Source organism: Balaenoptera ricei, chromosome 19, assembly GCF_028023285.1.
Source record: "Balaenoptera ricei isolate mBalRic1 chromosome 19, mBalRic1.hap2, whole genome shotgun sequence".
NCBI lineage: Eukaryota > Metazoa > Chordata > Mammalia > Artiodactyla > Balaenopteridae > Balaenoptera > Balaenoptera ricei.
Genome location: NC_082657.1, coordinates 63,243,427 through 63,266,135, shown reverse-complemented (window position 1 = coordinate 63,266,135; position 22,709 = coordinate 63,243,427). Strand labels below are relative to the sequence as shown.

General features: G+C 63.7%; 1 protein-coding gene across 5 annotated transcripts; it reads left to right on the top strand.

Annotated features, from left to right (window-relative positions):
• Nucleotides 1-91: 91 nt before the first annotated feature.
• GALNS (galactosamine (N-acetyl)-6-sulfatase) lies at nucleotides 92-22,444 on the top strand. Of its 5 annotated transcripts, XM_059903972.1 has the most exons (16): nucleotides 209-284; nucleotides 3,699-3,950; nucleotides 5,292-6,480; nucleotides 6,663-6,786; nucleotides 7,513-7,587; nucleotides 8,110-8,212; nucleotides 10,683-10,826; nucleotides 11,604-11,670; nucleotides 11,751-11,878; nucleotides 12,154-12,293; nucleotides 13,976-14,079; nucleotides 14,355-14,491; nucleotides 15,046-15,148; nucleotides 18,149-18,270; nucleotides 18,791-18,908; nucleotides 19,023-20,798. In XM_059903972.1, exons 4-16 carry the CDS (start codon nucleotides 6,663-6,665, stop codon nucleotides 19,194-19,196), a joined length of 1,539 nt encoding a protein of 512 aa, XP_059759955.1. In that variant the 5' UTR covers nucleotides 209-284; nucleotides 3,699-3,950; nucleotides 5,292-6,480; the 3' UTR covers nucleotides 19,197-20,798. The 5 variants fall into 5 exon arrangements, 4 of the variants coding, with proteins under 4 accessions (XP_059759954.1, XP_059759953.1, XP_059759956.1 ...); XR_009498951.1 differs by lacking the exons at nucleotides 3,699-3,950; nucleotides 5,292-6,480 and adding an exon at nucleotides 21,040-21,474 and having other exon boundaries at nucleotides 92-284; nucleotides 19,023-19,319; XM_059903971.1 differs by lacking the exons at nucleotides 3,699-3,950; nucleotides 5,292-6,480; nucleotides 19,023-20,798 and adding an exon at nucleotides 21,481-22,444 and having other exon boundaries at nucleotides 92-284.
• The last annotated feature ends 265 nt before the right edge of the window (nucleotides 22,445-22,709 follow it).

Here is a 22,709-nt window from a genome sequence, read left to right as displayed (position 1 = left end):
CTCAGCCGGTCTGACCCCGCCCCACCTCTCATTCTGTCGGTCAGGGCCCCGCTTCTCCTGTCACTCAGCCGGCATGGCCCCGCCCCCTCGCCCGGCCGGAAGGATCGCCAGCTTCGCCAGGCCCGTTCCCGCCGCTCCGGGGCTCGGTGTCGCTCGGCGTGGTTGCCATGGCGGCGGTTGCTGCGGCGACGAGGTGGCGGCTGCTTCTGGTGCTGAGTGCCGCGGGGCTGAGGGTCACAGGCGCCCCGCAGCCCCCCAACATCCTGCTCCTGCTCATGGACGACGTGAGTGCGGGTGTGGGCCGGGCTCCCGGGAGGGCCGCGCTCCCGCGGGGTTGGGGGCGGCCGGCGGTGTGGGGGTCGCGCCTGGCCCTGCAGGACGCAGCGTGGCCCGTGGGTGAGGGTGAAGTGAGGTGTGGTGTCCAGGCCGGGCCAGGAGAAGACCTTCCTGCCCTGTTCCCTCCCCCGTCCCTTCCGCTGCCCCCGAGGCGTGCTGCGATGCTGGCCGGTGAGGACCAGCTCCCCAGGATCCCTGCTCTCGCCTGCCGCCCCCCACTGCTGGGGGTGTGGGTGTCAGGGAAGCGGTGCAGAGCTGACTAAGACCCCGGCCTGCCTGCCCGCCCTGGCAGTCGCCTCCCGCTGCCTTTGGCCTGCTGGACCGGCCCTGCCCCTGGGCTGCCGCCGCCTGCTTGGTCTGGCTGCTCCCACCCTGCTGAGATTTCTGACCAAAGGTCAGGTCTTTGTGGGGCGGGGAAGAACTGAACCGGAGGAATGTCCCCCGATGGGTGTGTGTGTAGCCCCAGGCCACCCTGGTCACACCGGTGGGCCAACCCTTCCCGCAGAGCCGAGCTGTTTGCGCCTTCTTTGCGACTTGGTCCCGGTGCTCCTTCCCAAGGAAGCGGGACTGTATTTGGGGGGCACTTTTGGGGGAGTGAAATGGAGGTTCTGAAATTAGTCCACGTGAGGCGTTGGGGTAAAGTGGGGACGCAGACAAACCTGGGTTCAGGTGCCTGCTCCTTTGAGCTGTGCGGAGACCGCGGCCCTTTGGGCGTCCCCTCCGCCCCGTCCTCAGGGCTGAGGCAGTGCAGAGGGTCCTGCCCATGGCTCCTAAACCCTCGAATCCGGAGTGATACCAGTGTCTGTAGTGGGGGGGGGCCCTGGCTTCAGGATGGGGTTGCCAGGAAGGCCAAGGCGTGACTGGAGGGTTAGAGCTTCCAGCACAGCCTTGACCTCTGGGGGGCGACAGGGGTGCTGGAGCTTGAGTGCTATCACCAATGGCAGCGATTTAATCAACTGTGCCTGTGTGACGAAACTTCCATCAAAATCCTAAGTAACTGGGTTCAAGGGGCTCCAGGTCGGTGTACACGTGGAATTGCTCAGAGAGGGCAGGGAAGTCCCCCCGACACCTCAACCGAGGCATCTCTTCCACCTGTTGTCCCTGAGTTGTATCCTTGATAGTAAACAGGTGATAGTAAACACAGCGCCACCCTGAGTTCTGTGAGCCGTTCTAGCAAATTATCCAACTTTGGGGGCAGTGGGGGTGGGTTGTGGGAGCCTTGACTTACAGGAGGCCCAGGATGTGGGCCTGGCATGTGAAGTGGGGGCAGTCTTGTGGGGCTGAGCCCTTGACCTGTGGGGTCAGATGCCAGGTCCGGGTAGGTAGTGTCAGATGGAGCTGAATTGTTGTACCCCCAGCCGGTGCCCAGAGGCCAGAGAAGTAGTGGTGTGGTCACCCCGCCACACACACATTTGGTGTCAGAAGTGTTGTGAGTAAAAATAGCTCAAAGTTCCCCAAAAGACCAGCAGAGACACTCCCAGGAGCCTTTGGACCAAGGCCACGGGCCTCACATGGCTGCTGGGCGGTCCTGGCTGGTCGGAATTGCGAGGTGCTGTGTGTGTAAAAAACACGCTCGGATTTCCAAGACCTAGTACAAGAAAAAGACAAAGTATATCTCATGTAATTTTTTTATTATGAAAATAATTCTTTATTACAAAAAGTTAACATTCAAATAAGCCAGAAAAGATCGCAGAAACCCGTCTATAGTGGCACCACCCAGAGGTGACACAGACCGTGCTTCTCTTTACTCATAACTGTTCAGACACGACGGCTTCCGTAGGGACCCCGAAGCTCCTCTCCTCCGGAGCCCGCCCCGATGGCTGGTACGGAAACTTTGCTTCATGACGAACACGTGGGTCTTGGAAATGCTCGCTGTGTCAGCGGGTCAGCCTTCTCAAAGCTGAGGTTCCTGGGCAGGAAGGCTGTTTAAGTACATAAATTATTGGGGCAAGGCTTAGCTGAGCACTTAGCCTCTCCGATTTCTGCCCCTCCCCTTCTCTCCAAGGTGACGGTTCATCAGTGAAGGTTGATGCTGCAGGCTGGTTGAGATGGTCGTTTTCTGGGTTTATGGGGCTCCATAAAGTACAACCTGTGCCCGCACCCACCTGTTTCCCTTTGCCCGTTAGCGGGGCCGCTGGGCTGCAGGCCCAGCCAGTGGCTCCCTGGTCCCTGTCGGAGGCCCTGAGTGGCGGAGCGGGACCGGCACTGGGCACGTCTTATTCGAGGGGGGCTGACCCGGGGGCCCATCTGCCTGGGTGCCCAGGATGGGTCCAGGAAACGGGAACAGTGGGCCAGGAGGCCCCGATGCCCTGCCTCTCCTCTGCGGGTTCCTCCTGTGACTTTGGGGCTCTTTGGCAGCTGAAGCCCGGAGAAGTCGGGGAGACCTCTGTCCTGGTCAGTGAATGACAGGAAACACACTCAAAGCGACTTTAGCAGAAGTGGGGGCCGAGGCTCTCCCGACTAGACAGGCTTCAGGCCCCCCAGCTCTGTGTCCTCACCCGTGCGGTCATCAGGTGTGGCAGGAGGCGCAGGCCCTGGTAGGCATCAACTTGTGGAATAATTTAGAAGAGGCTGAGAAGCTCCGTTCTCTAAGGCTGATGGGTGATGGGGCCGGGGGCGCAGGGACAGAGCTCCCTCCTGCCCAGCTGGGCCCAAGCGCCGTGTGTCTCAGTTCTTTACTTGTAAAACAGGACTAAGAAGGACGCCCTGTGACTAGCGGGAAGGGTAAGGCCAGGCTTCACAGGGGCCAGCCCCTGTGTCCCCACGGTGGGCCCATTCAGCCAGTGCCCCCGTCCTGACCCTCCAGGGCCTCGCACACGTGTCAATGTGGACACACACATGGGTAATAATCCCTTGTAGCCATGTGTGGCCCCTGCACTGCCCAGAAGTCTTTTTTTTTTTTTTTACTATTATTTTTTTAATATAAATTTATTTATTTATTTATTTATTTATTTTTGGCTGTGTTGGGTCTTCGTTTCTGTGCGCGGGCTTTCTCTAGTTGCAGCGAGTGGAGGCCACCCTTCATTGCGGCGCGCGGGCCTCTCACTGTTGCAGCCTCTCTTGTTGCGGAGCACAGGCTCCAGACGCGCAGGCTCAGCAGTTGTGGCTCACGGGCCCAGTTGCTCCGCGGCATGTGGGATCTTCCCAGACCAGGGCTCGAACCCGTGTCCCCTGCATTGGCAGGCAGATTCTCAACCACTGCGCCACCAGGGAAGCCCCTAGAAGTCTTTTTTTTTTTTTTTTTTAATTTTTATTGGAGTGTAGTTGCTTTACAGTGTTGTGTTAGTTTCTACTGTACAGCAAAGTGAATCAGGTATACGTATACATATATCCCCTCATTTTTGGATTTCTTTCCCATTTAGGTCACCAGGGAGTACTGAGTAGAGTTCCCTGTGCTATGTTCTCATTAGTTATGCCCAGAAGTCTTGAAGTTCCCACCGAGTAAAGGAAAGGCCGAGGCCAGGAAGAGGACCGTGGGCCCGGGTCCCCGGCTGCCTTGGCAGCGCGGGTGGGCGATCACGTGGGAGAGGGGAGACATCCTTCACACTCTGTGGGAGACCCTGCCCAGGGTGCCGTGGAGGATGGTCTCATCGAACCCGTGATAGCCGTGCAAGGTGGGTGTTAACATCCCTATTTTTATAGCCAAGAAAGCCTACCGATAAGTAATAATAGAATTTGATTCAGCAGGAAAGAGCTAGCACAGCAGGCCAACGACTGCGGGCCTCAGAGAGCCTCACCTGTAAATAGGTGGGCCCTTGGCCGCCATCTGGAAACTTGGATTTGGGGAGTATCCCAGCATTCCCTGTGCCTAAACTGTTTATGCAGACGTAAGATTTGTGCTGATCCCCACCTCCCTCCTGGGAGGCTGGGATTTGGGTGGTGCCAGCGGACCCAGCCCCTCTGCCTCTCTCTGCTCCTCCCACCTGGCCTGTGGGTGAGGGTCGGCAGCCCGCCTGTGCCCCGTGGAGGCGCGGGGAGAGGGGGGCAGCAGGGAGAGGCCTGGAGCCTGCAGCCTCGTGCCTTTCACTCCACTTCCTGCCCCTGTCGGCCACACCTCCCTCCAGGGGCAACTTTCATTCCAGCTCCTGTCGTTGGCGAACGGAAAAGCCTTTTCAGTAACTTAAAAATAAACCACCTCCAAAGGGACTCTATGGCTGGAAGGGTCTTTGAGAACAGACAGCACGGTCCAAAGGCAAAAGCCCCGAGGCAGCTCTGGGACCCGAGTGTCAGGATGGGCCTAAGGCTGGGAGACGAGGGGACGTGTCCCCCTCCTGGCTCTCCCTGACGGAGAGGGCGCCGTGTGAGCTACTGCCCAGTGCAGGGGACATGAATGATTACAGCCAGACCACACACCTACCTGTGACCATCCTGGGCAAACCTGCATGCTTGGCCCCCACGTGTGACCCAAGGCTCCCCGAGCTTCGTGCACGCCGGCCCAGCTCTCCCCAGCGTCTCCGTGCAGACCTGCCGAGCCTGCTGTGGGCTGGCAGGCCGTGGCCCATGAGTCCGGAGAGCTTTAAGGGGCCCCGGAGAGACAGGCACGGCCAGGCCTCTGCAGCACCAGTTGCCTGCGCTTTTCCAGTGGCTCTCTACGGAGACGTAGTTTCCATCACGCGCAGTTCACCGGGTAAAGGGCGCAATTCCGCGGTTTCTAGCAACTTCACAGCGTCGTGCAGCTGTCACCACGGTCAGCTGTAGGTCATCTTCATAACCCTGGGAAGAAACCCCGTCCCCGCCCTTCCCCCCACTCCGCCCCTCCAGGAGGGGCGGCCGGGGAAGGAGAGCCAGCTTGGAGGGGGCTGGCGCGGCTAGAGAATCCAGAGGGGAAGCAGGGCCGTGCCTGCCATCAGCGCCGAAGGGAATCAATTTGTTGGGGTCACTCCTGCCCCACGCCACTGGCCGCAGGAGGATGCGTTGGGTTGTAGAGCGAAGTCACGTCTCGTTGCCCTTTTCAGGTATTTCTTTCGCGCTTTATGATGAAAGTTGTCAAACACCCCGTGCAGCGGGAGGGGCGTCGCAGTGCACACCTGTCGCCCACCTGGACTCTGCCTGCTCCGTCTCACGTCTGTCCATCGTCCGCCCCTGTGCGCGTGCTAACCCGCCTCACCACCTGGCTGGTTTTATTTTGGCTCAACGCACGTAACACGAATTCACCCTTTTAACATTTTAAAGCGTGCAGTTCGGTGGTGTTTAGCACATTCACCGGCTTGTGCAGCGCCCCCGTCCAGTAGCTGAGAACATCCCACCCCTCGAAGAGAAACCCCTTTCTCACTGGCAGTCACTCTCCTCCCCCTCCCCCAGCTCCCGGCAACCACCCATCTGCCTTGTCCCCGGGGACTTGCCTGTTCTGGACGTTTCACATCCATCGTACGCCCCGCGGCCTTTTCTGACCGGCTTCTCAGCAGCCTGTTTTCGCGAGTGTCAGCACCTCGTTCCTCTTCACGGCCGAGTACTGGTCCGTAGTGCGTGTATCAGGTCCCTCGTGCCTAACAGATGATCACAGACTTGGTGCCTTGGAATAGGAATCTATTCCCTCCAGTCGTGGAGGCCAGAGTCTGAAATCAAGGGGTCGCAGGGCCAGTCTCTCCGGAGGCCCCGAGGGAGGGTCCTCCCTCCCCTCCATCTCCTGGGGGCTCCTGTGCTCCTTGGCTTGTGGCCGCAACCCTCCAGTCTCTGCCTCCGTGGTGGAGGCCTGGCCTCTCCTCGTGTGTCTGTCTTGTCTCTGTGTCCCCTCTTCTCACACGGACCCCAGTCACTGGATTTAGGGCTACCCTAGTCCAGTGTGATCTCATCTCGGCTAATTACATCCGTGTTTCCGAATATGGTTACGTTCTCCGGTTCTGAGTGGACATAAACTGGGGAGGCTGCTGTTCACCCCGGTCCTGGATGGATAGACCACACTCTGTCTACTGTTGATCAGCGATGGACACAGGCTGTTTCTTCTGAGCAGTCGGGAGTCCTGCTGCTGTGGACATTCGTGCGGCGCCTGGGTGCCGGCGGCCCAGTTCTCGGGGCAGCGAGCTCGGGAGGAACCGCGGGTCTCGGGGCCTCGCCGGGTTAGCTTCACGAGGCCTGGCCGCTGTTTTTAAATGTGAATTCACACCGCAGAGTAGGACGGCCTCCTCGTCTGTGCGGAAGGCAGAGGTGTGTGTCTTGGTGCCGGTGCCCCGTGAGCACGTGGGGCCGGCCTCGGAGCCGGGAGGGGGTGGGCGCTGGGCATCTGCACCGGGGAGCGGCTGACCGCGCGCGGGGCCGCACTCGGGGTGCGCCAGGGGCCGCAGCTCCGGCTACGTTCTCATCCCACCTCCACACGCTCTTTCCTGCAGATGGGGTGGGGCGACCTCGGGGTGTACGGAGAACCTTCCAGAGAGACCCCGAATTTGGACCGGATGGCTGCGGAAGGGATGCTCTTCCCGGACTTCTACGCGGCCAACCCCCTGTGCTCCCCTTGTAAGTCAGGGCCTGCTGAGGCCACCAGGGAGTGGGGCCGGGCGTAGGGCTTGCTGGGCGGGGGGACACAAGGGGGGCGGGCACGGAGCGCCGAGACTGAAGCGCGGTGGGGAGGTGGGGAACGCGTAGACCAGAAAGTGGGGCACAGGGTGCGGGCACAGAGCGCGGGGGCGGCAGCCCTGACTTGGGTGTCGGCTCCACCGGCGTTTCCTGCAAGGGGCAGAGGGCTGGCGGGCGGGCTGCGGCCTCTTCTGTCGGATCCTGGCGCCTGGGAGCGCCTGGGCTCCGTGCTGTGGGGAACGCGGGGCCATCAGGAGCCATCAGAGGCCACCAAGGGCTCGGAGCCTCTGCGGGTGTTTGAGGCCCAAGTGGCTGCCTCGGCGGCGGCGGCTGTTCATTCACGGAGCTGAGTGCCGCGGCTGGTTCGGGGGAGGTGCTCGGCCGGGGAAGGGATCCTCAGCTGGGGGTGTAGGGGCCTCGCAGGTGGGGAGAACCCCTGATCTGGAGGATGAGAGGTGACCCCGGAAGGGGCGGCGCATGAGGAGGCCTGCGGGCTGTCCCGGGAGCCGGAGAGAGCGAGGGGGAGCTGCAGCTGGCCCCGCTGCTGGTCTTTGCAGGGCCGTGCTCCCACCCGGCTCTCAAGTGGCTGCCAGGGACTCAGGTACCACAGGGCTGGCCTCGGGCTGCACGCGTGACCCGTGTTTCTGTCGTGTCCCCTCCGCGTAGCCAGGGCGGCTCTGCTTACCGGACGCCTGCCCATCCGCAGTGGCTTCTACACCACCAACGGGCACGCCAGGAACGGTAGGCTGTGCCCTGGGGCAGAGGGAGGGGGCGTCTGTCACCTGTCCTCTCCGGTGACCTGGCTTCTCCTGGGCGCACTCGTCACCCAGGGTCGAGGGTTCTGTCTGGGTTGTAACTCACTTTAAAGCAGAATGCAGAGCTTCCATCAGAAACAACGTGTCGGCGAGTGGGGAGGACAGTGAGGGTGGGGCCGGCTCCCGCCCTGTCCCGGGGGCAGGGGCGGCCCGGCTCTAGGGTGGGCTCCCCGACCAGGTGGGGCTTCAAGCGGCCCTTGGAGGAAGGTGTGGTCTCAGAGCCCGAGTTCTGGAGACCCCGGGGGTGGGCCCTCCCCTGACTCCTGACCCCTGACCCCTGACCCCTGACGTCCGGACCCCCCTCGGGGGCACGTTTGCCTGTTCGCTGCGGTAATGGTGCTGGCTGTGAGGAGCGGCCGGAAGACCTGAAAAGTGCCCCTGCAGTGCCGCCCCGACCAGGGCTCTACCGCTCGATCCTGCCGGCTCACACGGTGCGTTGCTCCACCAGCCTACACGCCACAGGAGATAGTGGGCGGCATCCCGGACTCGGAGCTCCTGCTGCCGGAGCTGCTGAAGGAGGCCGGCTACACCAGCAAGATCGTGGGCAAGTGGTGAGTCCCACACCTGCCTGCTGGGCGCGCCCCACGGGCTCCTTACTAACGTTGCCCAGTGGGAGCCCCTCGGGTGGGAGTAGAGTCCTTGAATTCCAGGTCCGCTAAGATGCCCAAAGCGTCCCTTTAAAAGCTGCTGTGGCTGCGCCCCTGGGACCTCCCGTGGCGAGGCTGGGGAGGTGGCTGCCACCGCAGCACCGAAGGAGCCATGTTACTGCACACGCGTGCCGTCACGGTGACACGCCAGCGAGCAAAGGGACTCTGTCTGGTGGTGAAACCAGGAAGCAAGCAGGGGATAGAGGAGGGTCGTGTGGTGTGGAGTCATCGGGATCAAGTGATCGTAAAAGATCACGTTGTCACACTCGGTGTCGCGCCTGTTAAGTGGCTTCTCTCCTACTCCCTGGGGATGCCTAAGTACGTAGCCCTAGAGGTTGATATGAAGGTCGGATGTCCTCTCTTTCCTCTCCCGAGTGTTGGAGCCCTTGGAGACCAAGCCTGCTTCCTACAGGAAGCCTTCCCTGACTGTCCAGCCCTGATCATCTCTCCTCGGCTGCTGCTGTGCTTTGGAGCCTCTCCCCTTGACCCCTCTGGCACTCACCACCTCGAGGGCAAGCACCTCATCTGCGCCCCTTGGGGACCACTGCCCCACGCTGTTGACAGTCCTAGTGATGGGGGATCTGCAGAAACTGGGAGAGGAGTCCTCAGGGAACCCGGGGACCTGGAGGCTGCTTCCTCACCCCGAGACGGGCTGGCAGCTCTCCTGCCGGCCGAGCGGTTGAGCCTGGAGGCGGTGGGGGCTGCAGAGCAGAGGTGGCGAGGGTGCGGGATGTGGGAGCCTGCGAGGCCCAGCTGTGCCGGCAAGGCCCGGGAGACCGTGGTGGGGCGGCCACGAGGCCCGCCGGGGCCGTGCCAGGGCTGCGCCCACAGAAGGAGGAGCCCTCGCGATGACCGGCGCTCTCTGCCCAGCCTGGCGGCTCTGCCCCGGTCCAGGGGCCTCCCACTCGTGGCCACTGACACGGGGCAGCCAGAGCTGGAGTGGGAGCCTGTCCCCACGAGCTCCCGAGATGGGTGGACTCAGGAACAGGAAGGGACGCGGCAGGGCCTGGAGAAGCAGCTGGCACGGACTCAGGGAGGTGGACGCAGTGCTGGTGGACCAGCCGGGGTCAGGGCGTCCATGGCCAATGGGATGACGGGCTCTGGGAGGCCCGGGGCAGGAGGCTCGGCCCCTCCTCTGCCAGGTGGGTGTCCTGGCCTCAGCAGGGTCCCGTTAGAGCCGCAGGGGGTGTTGGTGGCTGTGGCCGTGGCCACCTGACAGCCAGCCTCGGGCCCCAGCACCACGGATCCGGATTTCCTCGGCCTAACCAAGGCCTGGGGTGGATGGAGCCTGGGCTCCCGTGAGGGGCTGCCCCGAGTCCCAGGGGCTCGACGTGCTGCCACTCAGCTCGCCGGCGGGCAGTGCTGACCCCACAGCTGCCCTGGGACCAGCACTTTGAATCGATAGCTTCACACGAGCCAGACCTTCATGGGTGTTTCTGCTTCATGAAGGCCGTTTGGGCTGAAGGACGCAGGCCCAGGAGTGTCCCACCCAGCAGTGTCCAGCATGGAGGGGGCGTCATAGCTGCGGGCCCAGAGAGGAAGCACGGGGCGCAGCTGGCTCTCCTTTGCGGAGACAGCGCTCAGGGTAGAGCCGGTGCGGGTGCCCCCGGTACAGGGGCTCCAGAAGCCGGGCAGCCATCGGCGGAGGCGGAGTGTTTCAGGACCAGCAGGGGGTACCGAGAGGTTCACTTACCGGCGCCCAGACTCCGCTGCCGGCCAGCTCAGTTCCGGCCCCATCCTGCCCTGCTGCCTCGTGCCGCATCCGCCTGACCGAGTGACCGAGCTGCGCGGCAAGCTCACGGTGACGTGGCGTCGGCCTGGCCCGGTGCAGCCCCCCAGCGCTGTGCCGGCGATGCTGGCTGCGAGAGGCTTTCTGCACACGTGACCCCAGGAAACCTGTCTGCTTCCCAGGGAGGAGGAACCTCACCCCGAAACCCCTTCCCGAAGCTGCGCCTTCTCAAGAGAGACCCTCCCACTGGCGAGAGGACCCGACGTGACGCACCCGCGGGGAAGGGGCTCCTGGGTGGGAGCAGGGGGCGGGTCCGAGCCCGGGTCTCGGGAACAGCTGGGCCGTTGCCTGCAGGCACCTTGCCGTGTTCTCCTCTCATCTCGTCCGGCTGCTGCCCAGGGCGCCGGGGCAGTGAGCCGCACTCATGGGACCTGGTCACCGTCCCCGTGTGCGCCCGTCGGCTGTCGCCTGGGTGGACCGTGCGGGCAGGGGGGCCAGGCCGCGGGGCAGCCGGGCTCAGCACACCCTGGGGCTGGCTGGAGCCTTGTCTCCTGAGCTGCTCTCTGAAGGCGAGGGCGTTTGCTTCCCGGAGCTCCGGGGCGCCCATGCGGGGGTCCCTGAAGTGCCCCGGGTTCCTGTCTCTAGGCATCTGGGCCACAGGCCTCAGTTCCACCCCCTGAAGCACGGATTCGATGAGTGGTTTGGATCCCCCAACTGTCACTTTGGACCTTACGACAACAAGGCCAGGCCCAACATCCCTGTGTACCGGGACCGGGAGATGGTTGGCAGGTAACAGGCCCTGCCCACTGCTGCTGCCCACCGCCAGCTCCTCGTCCTGCCCAGACCTCGTCCTGTGACCTCTGACTTACAAGAGCCCCGCCTCCGGGGGCTTCTAACCGTCTCAGGAAATGTGCCGGGAGCCCCAGACGCTCCCCGGAGCGAGGCGCTCCCCCCGGCTTCCGGGGTTTGGGCCCCGTGCCCGGAGGCGGCGAGGGGGCTATGCCCTGGACGGTCAGCCTCACTCCGAGTCACCGTCTGGGGGGCTGTCGGCTGCAGGACCGACCTGGTCTGGCCATCGGGTGGCTGCAGGCAGGCCCTGGTCTTTCCTGTTTGGCCTAACTTCCCTTTCTTTCTTCCTTTTTTAATTATTTTTGTTCTGGTGGAAGCGCGGTACACGTCACTGGACCGCAGAGCTGGGCCAGCATTGCTGGGGTGTAGCTCACCCAGCATCCCCATCCCAGACCGCCTCCGTCACCCCAGAGAGATGCCCACACCTGTTAGCCGTGCCCTCCGTGGCCGTGGACTGGCCACTTCCTCTCGCGCCATCCTGCCTGTCCTTTGGCGGGGCTCCCCTCCTTCTCCCAGATGGTGGGGTCACCGGGGCACCAGACTCAACCCCAGTGGGTCCCCGACGGGCCTGGGAGCTTCCAGGCTCCGGTTTTGTTCCTGACGTGAATGTTTCCATCTCTCTTTTAAACGAGGCCCCTGACTGTGCGCAGGAAGTCGGGGAGGAGGGGCTTTCCTGCCCTGAAGGCCAATTTCTGTCTGGATCTGTACTGTTTTCAGATTTTATGAGGAATTTCCAATTAACCTGAAGACTGGAGAAGCCAACCTCACCCAGATCTACCTGCAGGTGACCACAGCAGGGGCTGGCCCGGCTCTGGGGTGGGAGGTGGGCCTGGGGCAGGGAAGACGGTGCGCGCTTCTCCTCAGGAAGCACTGGATTTCATTAAGAGGCAGCAGGCAGCTCACCGCCCCTTCTTTCTATACTGGGCCATCGACGCTACACACGCGCCTGTTTACGCCTCCAGGCCTTTCCTGGGCACCAGCCAGCGAGGGCGGTGAGTCCTCGGTCACATAGATCTGGACCCCGGGGCAGGGGGGTCAGCTGTGCTTGACTACCACCAGAGGCTGGGCCCTTGGTACCATTGTCAGCTGTGGACAGAGTGAAGCATCTGTGCCTCTGCGGTGGTGGAGGGAGGGGTCGGCTCTGCCCCGATTCCGTCTGAAACTTGCCTGGAACGCCCCCTCCTCGTCCCTCCCTGAGGTTCGGCTCCGGCCGCCCTCTGGTCCCGGAGGCCGCCAGCCCCTGCTGACCGCTCCCTCCTTCCCGCAGTTATGGGGACGCCGTCCGGGAGATTGACGACAGCGTCGGGAGGATCCTGCACCTCCTCCGGGACCTGAGCATCGCAGAGAACACCTTTGTTTTCTTCACGTCGGACAACGGCGCTGCCCTCATTTCTGCGCCCAGACAAGGCAGGTGACTTGAGCAGACGGGGCTCCACCCCCCACCGGGCCGGGTGTGAAGGGCTCAACCTTGGGGAGGGAGGGACACCGGCAAGCGCCCCCCAGGCGCAGTGCCCCTCTTCCCCACCGCCTGGCAGGTGCCTGGTCAGGAGGGAGAGCCCGGTGGGACCGGCGGAGGCTGAGGCTGCGGCCCTCACCGCGTCCTGCCTCTGCGCTGGCCAGCCCTGGGGCCAGTCACGTCCAGACTTCCCTCTCTGAAGCCGCAACGTCCCCTGTCAGTGTTTCTGTCCTGATCTCAGCTGTAGCACGGTGGCTGTTGTCACATGACTGGACACGTCTGCCCCTTTTTCTGTGTTTGGGAGCCTCCCTTCCCACGGGGGCGATGACCCTGCAGCAGCCAGGCCCAGGCTCGGCGCCCCCCCCCTCGGAAGTGCCCTCCCAGGCCTCGCGGTGGGTGGTGTCCAGGAGGGAAGGGACCGAGCCCCCCTCCCCTGCAGTGCTGGAGCCCCTGGCGCAGCGCGGTGGGGCTGCTCACTCCCCCAGACCCTCCCTTTGTGTCCCTGCCGGGCCTGCAGTCCTCCTGAGGACCCTGACCTCTAGGCCTCTCAGGTCTGAGGCTTTTTCACCTTGCGGAGCTGGAGCGAGGTTGTTAGACCCGGCGTTTCACAGTCCTGTGAGGGTTTCACACCCCCGTGGTGATGTGTCTCTTCTTCCCTTTCTTCTTAAAAAAGCTGGGCCCCAGGAGGGCCCTGAGTCACTCAGACAGCTCTGGAAGGAAGGCCACAGACAGCAGGAAACCCCACAGGGCCGGGCCTGTGTGGGGAGGCACTGGGGGACCTTACAGCCATGTGTCCTGGGGGCAGAGGGGCCCAGGGGTCTCCAGGGACAGGAACAGCGCGACTGGCTCCGGCCAAGAAGGAGCTGCAGGGGCAGAACAAGACGATGAAAATCCATGTACCCACCCGCAGCTGGAGAGACCGGAGCAGGAAAGAAGTAGGCCCTCATTGACCTCTGGCCTGTGACCCTTGCTGGCCCTTTGCTGACCGGCGAGGTGGGCTTCGGGTTGCAGTGCGGGGACGAACCACAGGGTCGCTGCTGGAAAATGCTGTGCTGTTGTGTCCATCTCCCCATCCTCAGGGGTCCTGAGGTTGTGGGACCCTCCCTCCGTCATGGCAGCGAGCCGGGGATGTGCGATTAGCCAGGACCGGGCTGTCTGCCCTCAGCACCGCCCACAGCTGGGTTCAGGGACCACCTGCTCAGAGCAGGGCCTGTCAGAAACACGGGATCTGCACCCCCAAACCCCAGGCACACAGGAGCTGCTTGTGCACAGTGACATTTAGGGAACCTGGCACCTGCCAGGCCCGAGGTTGGGACTGTGTCTTAACGTTTCCACGTCTTTCACTGACATGTCCACGTGCTGTGTGTGTGCGCGGTTGCGGTCTATGGGGGCGTGACCTTACGACCACAGCTCTAGGTCAGAGCCATCTCCAGGTGTTCTGACCTTGAACTTGAGGCCTGAACCCCAGGACTGGTCCTTTGTCTCCACGACGGCCTCAGTGCCTCAGCAATGTCACCTCCAAAGGGCCGGGCGGGGAGCCAGGTGGACAGACGTGTCCCGAGGGTGAGTGCCCAGCAGGGCGTGTGTGGCCCTGGGGACTCAGGCACGTGGTCTGATGGGCGACTGTCCCCAGGTGGCAGCAACGGGCCCTTTCTGTGTGGGAAGCAGACCACGTTTGAAGGTGGGATGAGGGAGCCTGCGATCGCCTGGTGGCCCGGGCACATCCCTGCCGGCCAGGTGAGTCAGAGCCGGCCTTGTGCCAGACCTGCGGTCACCCTGGGGCGTGAAGCCTTGGTCCCCTCTCTGGCCTGCTCCCTGCGCTCATTCTGCCACGCACACGTGTCATCAGGCAGGGAAGGCCTCTGTTCTGCGTGTGTGGACATGCTGCGGGGTGTGACCGCGCGTGTGTGCGCGTGTGCGTCAGCGAGCATACCTGGGGACCTGGCCCCTGGCCGCCGTCTGGGCAGGGCAGGGCGGGCATCCTCAGCGCGTCTGGGCCACATCCATCGCAGGTGAGCCACCAGCTGGGCAACATCATGGACCTCTTCACCACCAGCCTGTCCCTCGCAGGCCTGGCGCCACCCAGGGACAGGGCCATCGACGGCCTGGACCTCCTCCCCACCGTGCTCCAGGGCCGCCTGACAGACAGGTAGGTTCCTGCCGGGCACACGCCCCGCCTGGCGCCCTGCACCTGGTGCCGGAGCCTGGCTGACAAAGCAGGTGTCCTCGCCCAGAGGGAGGTGAGACCCGGGCATTTTGGCATGAGACGCTTGGTGGGGTGGAGAGGCCTTGTTTCCCCCTGCGGTGTCCCTCACCCTCTGCCCGGCCCCAGCCTACACCCAGCTCCGCGCCGGGACGCTCCAGCTCAAGACCTGCTACTGTTTTGCTCAAACAAAATGAGTTTCCCAGGCTGCCGTGAAGGGGCGCGGATTCTGAAGTGTGTATAGCGTAGCCAGAGCGGGCTTACGGCCAGGAGTGGACGGCTCACTCTCTCTTTTCTGTCTTGAAACCTGGCATGAGAGCTTGCTACCCCTGGCGGGGGTGCCAGCCGCCACGCTCGTCCCCACAGGCCCGCCTGCCGTGCCCGGGTGCTACCCCCTTCCTCCGCCGCCAGCCTCCCCAGCACCGAGGAGGAGGGGCGGCCGTGGGGGCTCCTCCACAGCCCGGGGACCCTTTCAATTGACTCTGCCTGTCCCCCAACAGGCCGATATTCTATTACCGTGGCAACACGCTGATGGCGGTCACCCTCGGCCAGTACAAGGCCCACTTGTGGACCTGGACCAATTCCTGGGAGGAGTTCAGACAGGTGAGGGGGTCCCGGCTCCGCGGACTCCTCGTCGCTTGCGTCCCACCTTGGGGAGGCCTCTGTGCCCCCGGCTCGCGTGCTGACCTGCTGTCAGGGACTTGGGGGTGACGAGGTGTAGCCACGAGGACAGCGCCCACCCTGGCCCGGGCCGCCAGGCTCAGGAGAGCAGGCCTCGGGCAGCTCAGCCCCAAAGCCGGGGCAGATGCCTCAGGGGCCCAGGCGGACCCGGCACCTCCCCGGCCTCCCCTCCCGTCCACCAGCCGGCCCGGCCAGGCGCTTGGCGGCCCCCCGAGAGGCTGTCGCGGTGTTTGCTCCCCCGTGTCTGCCCCCAGTCCTGACGGTGAAGTGCCCCTGCCAGGCCCGGAGCCCCACTCGGCCCTCCCAGCTCGTGGCCGCCCACCACCTCCTCTCCGCGTGCCCGGGCACCCCCCGCTCGCCCTCCCCCAGCCAAGCCTGTGCTTCCCCAGGTCCCATCACTGCCCCGGGCTGAGCTGTCCTGAGCACCCCGCCGCCCAGCGGGCAGGGCCGTGGCTGGCTGGCCCCTGAACATGCTAAGGGGCCGAGAGGCCTAGGAGCGCCGCCTGAGAGCGCCCTGAGGCAGGCGGTGTGGCGACCCCTGGGGACAGCGCGCGGCCTCCCTCGTCCCCCCCCCCCCCCGGCCCCTCCCCACCCCGTAGGGTCCCTGTCGCGTCCAGCTGCATTCTGGAAGCCACCGCTCACCCGCCGTGGGCTGTTGGGCCTCTTGAGGGCAGGTCTGGTCAGCCCAGCCTGCACCCAAGCCGGACCCACGGGCTGGGGAGCCTCTTCTAGCCCAGGGTGTCTGCAGGCAGCGAGCAGCCAGCTGCACGGCCTGTCCTCGCTCGGCCACGTTCACGGTGGGGTTGGAAGGTGTCGGGAGAGGCCCCCTCGGAGTGGCCGGGTGACGCCCGTGCACAGGGCTCAGCGGGTGGCGCTGCTTCCATTTTCCGAGGGTTGTTTGTGGGGCTTCTGGTTGGTTTGGTCTGCACGGCCGCTGTCCTCTTGGGAGACGAAACCCGCAAAACCCCCGTCTCTTCTCCAAGGCGCACAGGCGTGCAGGCACTGGGGGGTCCCTCCCGCGGCGGGTTGCACGGTTGCGGTTCCAGTCAGATGCCTGGGGGGGGTGGGGGCACCCACACGCTGCTTTGATGGCCCTTTTCCCTGCAGGGAGCAGTAAGGCTGAGGGGGGGTGTGCAGTCGGGAGGGGCCCCAGAAGCTATGACAGCGGCCTTGTGGCCATCCACAGCTCCCTGAGCTCCACGGAGACTTGGATCCGCCTCTGGCATCCCTTCCAGGCGATCAACACGCGAGGGGCAGCCCTGTCCGCAGGCTGGGGGCGTGGCTTAGCTGAGGACACAGGTCTGGGGTCCCCAGGTGCAGGGTTCGCCTGAGGGGACCTTGTTAACTTCCCACTGTACTCTTGTCTGGGGCATCTCCCACCCCACCTCGACCCCCCCACCCCCCAGTGCCTGTGGGCCCACCTGCCCGCGTCCTGATCAGGCCTGGTGCCACCGTCACCAACAGGCCCGTGACCTCCCCTCGTGAGGTGTCTGAGGCCCGGGGGCCGAGGCAGGAGGGAGGGCCCGTGTGTCCACGGGACCTTCTGCATTTCTGGACTAAATCCACGAGCGTCGGCTCAAGGGCACGGTTCGCCTCCCTCCTCCTTCCCATCCTCCCAAAGCCAGTGTTGTGCTGGGGCAGGGCTCCCCACGCCCCCTCTGCCTGGCTGGGCTGCGTGGGGCTCAGCTGCGGTGCCCCTGGGGCGAGTCCTCCCTCCCGGGAGTGGTTGTGAGAGAAAACGCCTGTGCTAATTAGCGGGATCTTAATTAAATAGCTTATTTGATTTGCATCCAAATTATAATTTGTGTTTTCTGTCTAGACTTGGATTCTTCTGCATTAACTGCTCAGCTTTTTTATGCTAAACGTGGTTGTTTCTCCCACCGTTAAGTCCACTTTTGTTCTCCAGCTGGTCTGCTCCCAGAAGGTCAGAGGTCACTCACTTGGGACCCACCTGGGTGTCCGTTCTCGGCAGCCCTTGACAGCTTAGATTCCAGCCGCTGACTCAGGGGCTACAGCTCAGGGCAGACAACTGGAATTTCTGTAGCTCCTCACCTCCCTGCTTTACTGAGAAGCAGAATATTCACTGCTCCGCTGCCTGGCCGTCCAGGACAGACACACGGGTGTTGGGAGGATTGCCGTCAGACCGCACTGGGGCCTGCAGGAGAAGCAGGAGGCACGTCTCTGTCCCCAGCCCCGTTTTAGGGTTAACGTGCCCCGCCACGGCCCTGCTCCAGACCCTGTAAACAGTGTCCCACGTTGCCTGGAGACCAGTGCCCAGCTGCTTATGGGGCCCTGAGGTCCCCAGTGCTTCTGGGGTGGCAACCCTTGGCCTCGCCCAACTCTGCCCAGATGGCAGCAGGCCTTTCCCTAAACCAAGTCAGGGAGCCCCGCGGGGCAGCCTTCAAGCCTGGGGGACACGCTGGCATGGGAACCCCATCTCACACGCGCGTCAAAGGCTGAACCCCGAGGGCAGAGGCCGCCTGGGGGGCGCGGAGCAGGGCTGCACACCTGAGCCTTGGTGGAGAAGATGCTGCATCTCCTGTGAAGGGTGGGGGCGGTGCGTCCGGGTCCCCTGCGTCTCCTCTGGCTTTCAGGCCTGCGGTCCCTCCTCCTCAGCTGGCCAAGGAGTCTTGGAGGAATGCCGACCGCTGTGCACCTCATCTGCTACGAGGCAGATAGGGTGGACGTGAAAAGCTTTGCTCTAGAAATTAGATAGAAGATGGACTGAAATATTTTAGAGATTCACCACCCCCTCCCCCAAGAAAGCACTGAAGCCCTAGGGGATGGTGCACAGGGCAGATGGCATGCAGCCCGGGGCTGGGTGGCAAGAAGGCTCCGTCCCGCAGCGCGGCGTCCGCGGTCCTGCTGTGCTCGGCTGTGAGCCCCGCACGCATCACCTGCACTCTCGGCCTCTCGTTTCAGGGCGTGGATTTCTGCCCCGGGCAGAACGTGTCAGGGGTCACCACCCACTCGCAGGAGGAGCACACTAAGCTCCCGCTGGTCTTCCACCTGGGACGAGACCCCGGGGAGAGGTACCCCCTCAGGTGAGCCGGGGGTTACGGGACCCCAGGCCCCCTCGTGGGGCGAGTGCAGCCGACCGAGCAGGGCGCCGAGGGCCCGGGAGCCACGCGGTCTGAGGGCGTTTGGGGCAGGACCAGCCGCTCGAGAGAAACGAACCGGGGCCAGAGGATTAAGAGGGACCCTGAGAGAGGAGAGATCGGGCGCTGCGAAGCCCGTGCAGCTCGGGGCGCCTGCGATGCCGGGGGGTGCCCCGTGGTTCCTGCTGAGCAGCTGGCTGGAGGGTCACAGCTGCTGTCCCGGGCACGACGTGGCTCTGCCTGAACCCTCATGTGCTGGGTGGTTCCTGGGGTGCACGCCTCTCAGGGAGGGCGGGCGGGACAAGGTGGGGGCCCCAGCCGCTCTTTCCGGGAGGCTGCTGGATGGTGACGCCGGGATGGGGGCTTGTCCCTCAGTCTCCCCGCCAACCCTGGCCTACCTGGGTGGGCTGCCCCACTTGCCCTGTCCCTCCCTCCACCTCGGTGACCTGGTGCCCCTCGCCTGCAGCATTGCCAGCACCGAGTACCTGGACGCACTTCGCTGGATCACCCCGGTCGTCCGGCAGCACCAGGAGGCCTTGGTCCCCGGCCAGCCCCAGCTTAATGTGTGCAACCGGGCGGTCATGGTAAGTGGTTCGTACGTGGGCTGTGGGGGCATCCCAGGGCCATGTGAGTGCTGACCGGTCTGCTGCAGGCACGAACCCCACTTCCCTCCTGCTTCTCTGTCTCCGACCTCACAGGAGTGGCAAGGGGGTTGCTTGGCACCTCTGCAGGTGCAGGACGAGCCAAACCCACGTGGGATGTGGGTGTTGAAAGGCTGGGCAGATGGCCTGGGGTGCAGCAAGCCCACTGGCCACCTCCGAGCACAGCCTCCTCCAACTCCATGGGGGCTCACCCACAAGTCCGTCCCATAACTGGGGTGTCTGTGTGGCTCCCCGCTCCACAAAGATGGGCGATCTTCCGTCCCCGCGGCAGAAGCTCCGGCAGCACCCCAAAACCCGCAGAGCAAAGCCAGTAGCTTAGCCTGGCTTCCAGCCGTGAGTGTCCCCGCCCCACACACCCCATTCCCCAGACCCGCCTGGCGGTTGTGAGCACGGCTAAGCACCTTGAGGCTGCGGGCGCGGCCGGGCCAGCGGAGCCGCTGCCTCGAGCCAGGAAGTGACTGTGAGCACTGCGGGGTGCGTGTGATGGGTGCGTGTGACGACAGACGAGGCTCGGATGTTGGAAGCATTCCCTAGGGGTGAGGAGTGTCAGAGGGCGGGTGGCCTTGGGGGCGGCTGAGGGTCGTTGGCCAGGGCCAGCGGGGCAGCCTGGTCGCGGTCGTCCACATCTGGGGCTCACAGGGGAAGACGTTTGGGGCGGGGGCCAGCAGGGCCTCCCCCTTCCCATGGAAGGACGCCAGGCTGGCATTCCAGCCTCTGGACTCAGCAGTGGAGCAGGAGGGCCCCCCTGGCTCAGGACCACTGCGGTCCCTCGGGTCCCAGGAGCCTGAGAGACCCCCGCCTGGGGAGGAGCCCCTGGTGCCCCCTGCAAACCCGTCTTGTCCTCTGTGACATGGTGCTGTCCGCACCCCAACACGCCATCTCCTGTCACACCTGCCCTGTGGGCCGAGTCTCCAGGTAGCAGCCGTTGCCTGGTGGCTCAGAGACCAAAGGGGTCTTAGTGACAGTAGGGGAGATGGGGAGGGACTGACTTGACCGGGGTGCTGCCGCCACCTCCTGGTCGCGGCAGGAATTGCCACGGCCCGGCCGACCCTGGAACAGGAGAAAGCAGGGACCCCCCGCCCCAAGTGAGCTGAGGACCCCGGAACAGCGTGGGTTGGCCTAAGACTCTGAAGCGAGCACTGCCACCAGAGAGGTGCACGGACTTAACAGTGTGTGGATGCGTGTGGGCATTTGTGTGTGTGTGCACACGCAAGCATGCAAAGCCCTCCCCGGTCCCCGCACTCGGACCGGACCCCGCTCGTCCAGGCCCCGCTCGTCCAGGCCCCGCTCGTCCAGGCCAGCGGGTGAGGGCTCTGGGTAGCGACCTCTGCTCTTGGGACAAGAGCAGCCCAGGCAGCCCACCTCCCTAGAGCTTCATCAGACACCCTCCCTGACCCCCCAGGCTCACAGGTTGGGTGCAGAATCTGCTTTCTGCGTGCACCTGGCCCCTTTCTCTGCTCTGCCTCAGAGGTTGGGAACTGCTTCTTATCTAAACCTGGCCCTGCCAGGCGGCCCGTGCAATCAGAGGGCCACCTGATGCTATTCCGGGCGGGGGAGGGCTTTACCTGCGGTTCTCGCTGGCGCTGATATTCTGATTCGGACTCAGGCCCCGGCAGGGGCGGGAGTAGGGGGAGTGCCCCCCCAGGGTGATTAGGGGGATGGTACACCTCCTGGGTGAGGGGACACGACAGAGCCACAAAGGCTCCCTCTCAGGGGCATGAGTGTCCTGTTGTTGTTTTTTTCCTTGTCTTTTTTTTTAAAGGAACATTTATTTATTTATTTATTTATTTATTTATTTATTTATTTATTTATTTATTTATTTATTGGCTGCGTTGGGTCTTCGTTGCTGCGCGTGGGCTTTCTCTAGTTGCGGCGAGCAGGGGCCACTCTTCGTTGCGGTGCGCGGGCTTCTCATTGCGGTGGCTTCTCTTGTTGCGGAGCACGGGCTCTAGGCGCGCGGGCTTCAGTAGTTGTGGCACGCGGGCTCAGTTGCTCCGCGGCATGTGGGATCCTCCCGGACCAGGGCTTGAACGCATATTCCCTGCATTGGCAGGCGGATTCCCAACAACTGCACCGCCAGGGAAATCCCAGTGTCCTGTTCTGTTGCCAGGAAATCATTGCCACACAAAGCAAGTCTGCCCACGAAGATGCAGCCAGGAGAGCCTGTGCTGAAGCAGGCCAGCTTTCCCTGGGGCATCAAGGCCGCCACCTCTAGAGCTTACCGGGAGGCCAAGGTTGTGGGCAGTTAGCGAACTGTCCCCTTCGGTGACAGGCAGGCCCTGTTACTACCAGGCTGCTGTGGGGCAGTGTCTCCTGTGCCGGCCTCAGGCACTGAGTCGCCTCCGAGCCAGGTGGAGACAGGTGATTCCACACTGCAGCCGCCCACTGGGGTGGGGCAGGTCACAGGCCTGGGCAGGGCAGGAGTCTGGAAAGTGCTGAGTCCACAAGTGCTTGGAATAACTGCATGTCCGCTTTCTGAACTTTCATTACCCAGAACTGGGCGCCCCCAGGCTGCGAGAAGTTAGGGAAGTGCCTGACGCCCCCGGAGTCTGTGCCAGAGAAGTGTTCCTGGCCCCACTAGCACCGGCCTGGGCTCAAGACAGGCCTGGGCGTAGGAAGGCTCTGGCCTCAGGGCTCCTGTGCTGGAAGAGCTCCAACTCCCTCTGCCCTGCCTGCTGCCAGACGGAAGTCACCTGTAGCCAGCAGCAGGACCTGCAAGACTACGCCTGCTGCAACCCGGCCCTGGAGTCAGTTCCCAGCCCACCGGGCCTGCCTGACTCTGCGGCCGCAGGCTCACATCAGCCCCTGAACCGGAGGCTGCCCGCCTCGTGTCCTCCCACTCTGCTCCAGCTACCTCCCGGCTGCCCCTTCCAGGGCCTGAGCTCTGCCCCAGGACCCAGAGGCATGACTCGCTGTGGCTGCCCCTGCACTTCCCTCAGGACTTCAGCCCTGGTGTCGAGGGTGGCCGTGCCAATCCTGTGTTGCCCCCTGGCGCTGTGCCCAGGGGATACCCCAGCGCCCCTCCCCCGCATACCCCCCCATGGTAGGGGGGTGTGAACATGAAGGGGGAGGAGGCCAAGGGCCTCCCTGTCCCGGAGCCTCGACAGCCAAGGCCTCCCCAGTCCAGTGGGGACAGCTGAAGCCACCAGCTTCCTTGGAGATCAGGACTCCCGACCCCAGCACACTGTGGGGACTGCCTGTGCTTCAGAGGTGCCCCGCCCGCCCTCCCGTCCTCGAGCCCAGGGTGGCAAAGCTTGAGGATGAGCCCATTCACCAGCGAAATCAGGAGAGCCTGAGCAGGGCTGTGAACGGCCTCCAGGGACTCCCCCTTAAGGCCCGTGGGCCGTTTCCATTGTGTGGAGTTTCCACTCTGCAGACTGTCACACCAACTCTGTACTGTTGTAAGACTTGGCAAATTATGAAGAGACCAGGTTTAGAATAAAGTAACAAGCATTTTAGCCTTTTGTTTTTACATGAAATTCTATTTGGGGGAAGTTGTCCCCCCTGGGTACCACGGTGGGGGCTGGAGTGGGCCAGGCCAAGCATTCCATCCTTCCCTCCTCTGCTGCCCTCCCCCTGCAAGCCCCGGAGAAGCCAGGCACCAAATGCCTGGGCTTCCGCCTCTGGCTCGCCCCGCCCCCGGCCGTTGGTCCTCTGAACTCCCTTCCAGGCCTCTGCACCGCACTCCTGCTCGGAACCCCTCCTTGCTCCGGTCCTCAGGCA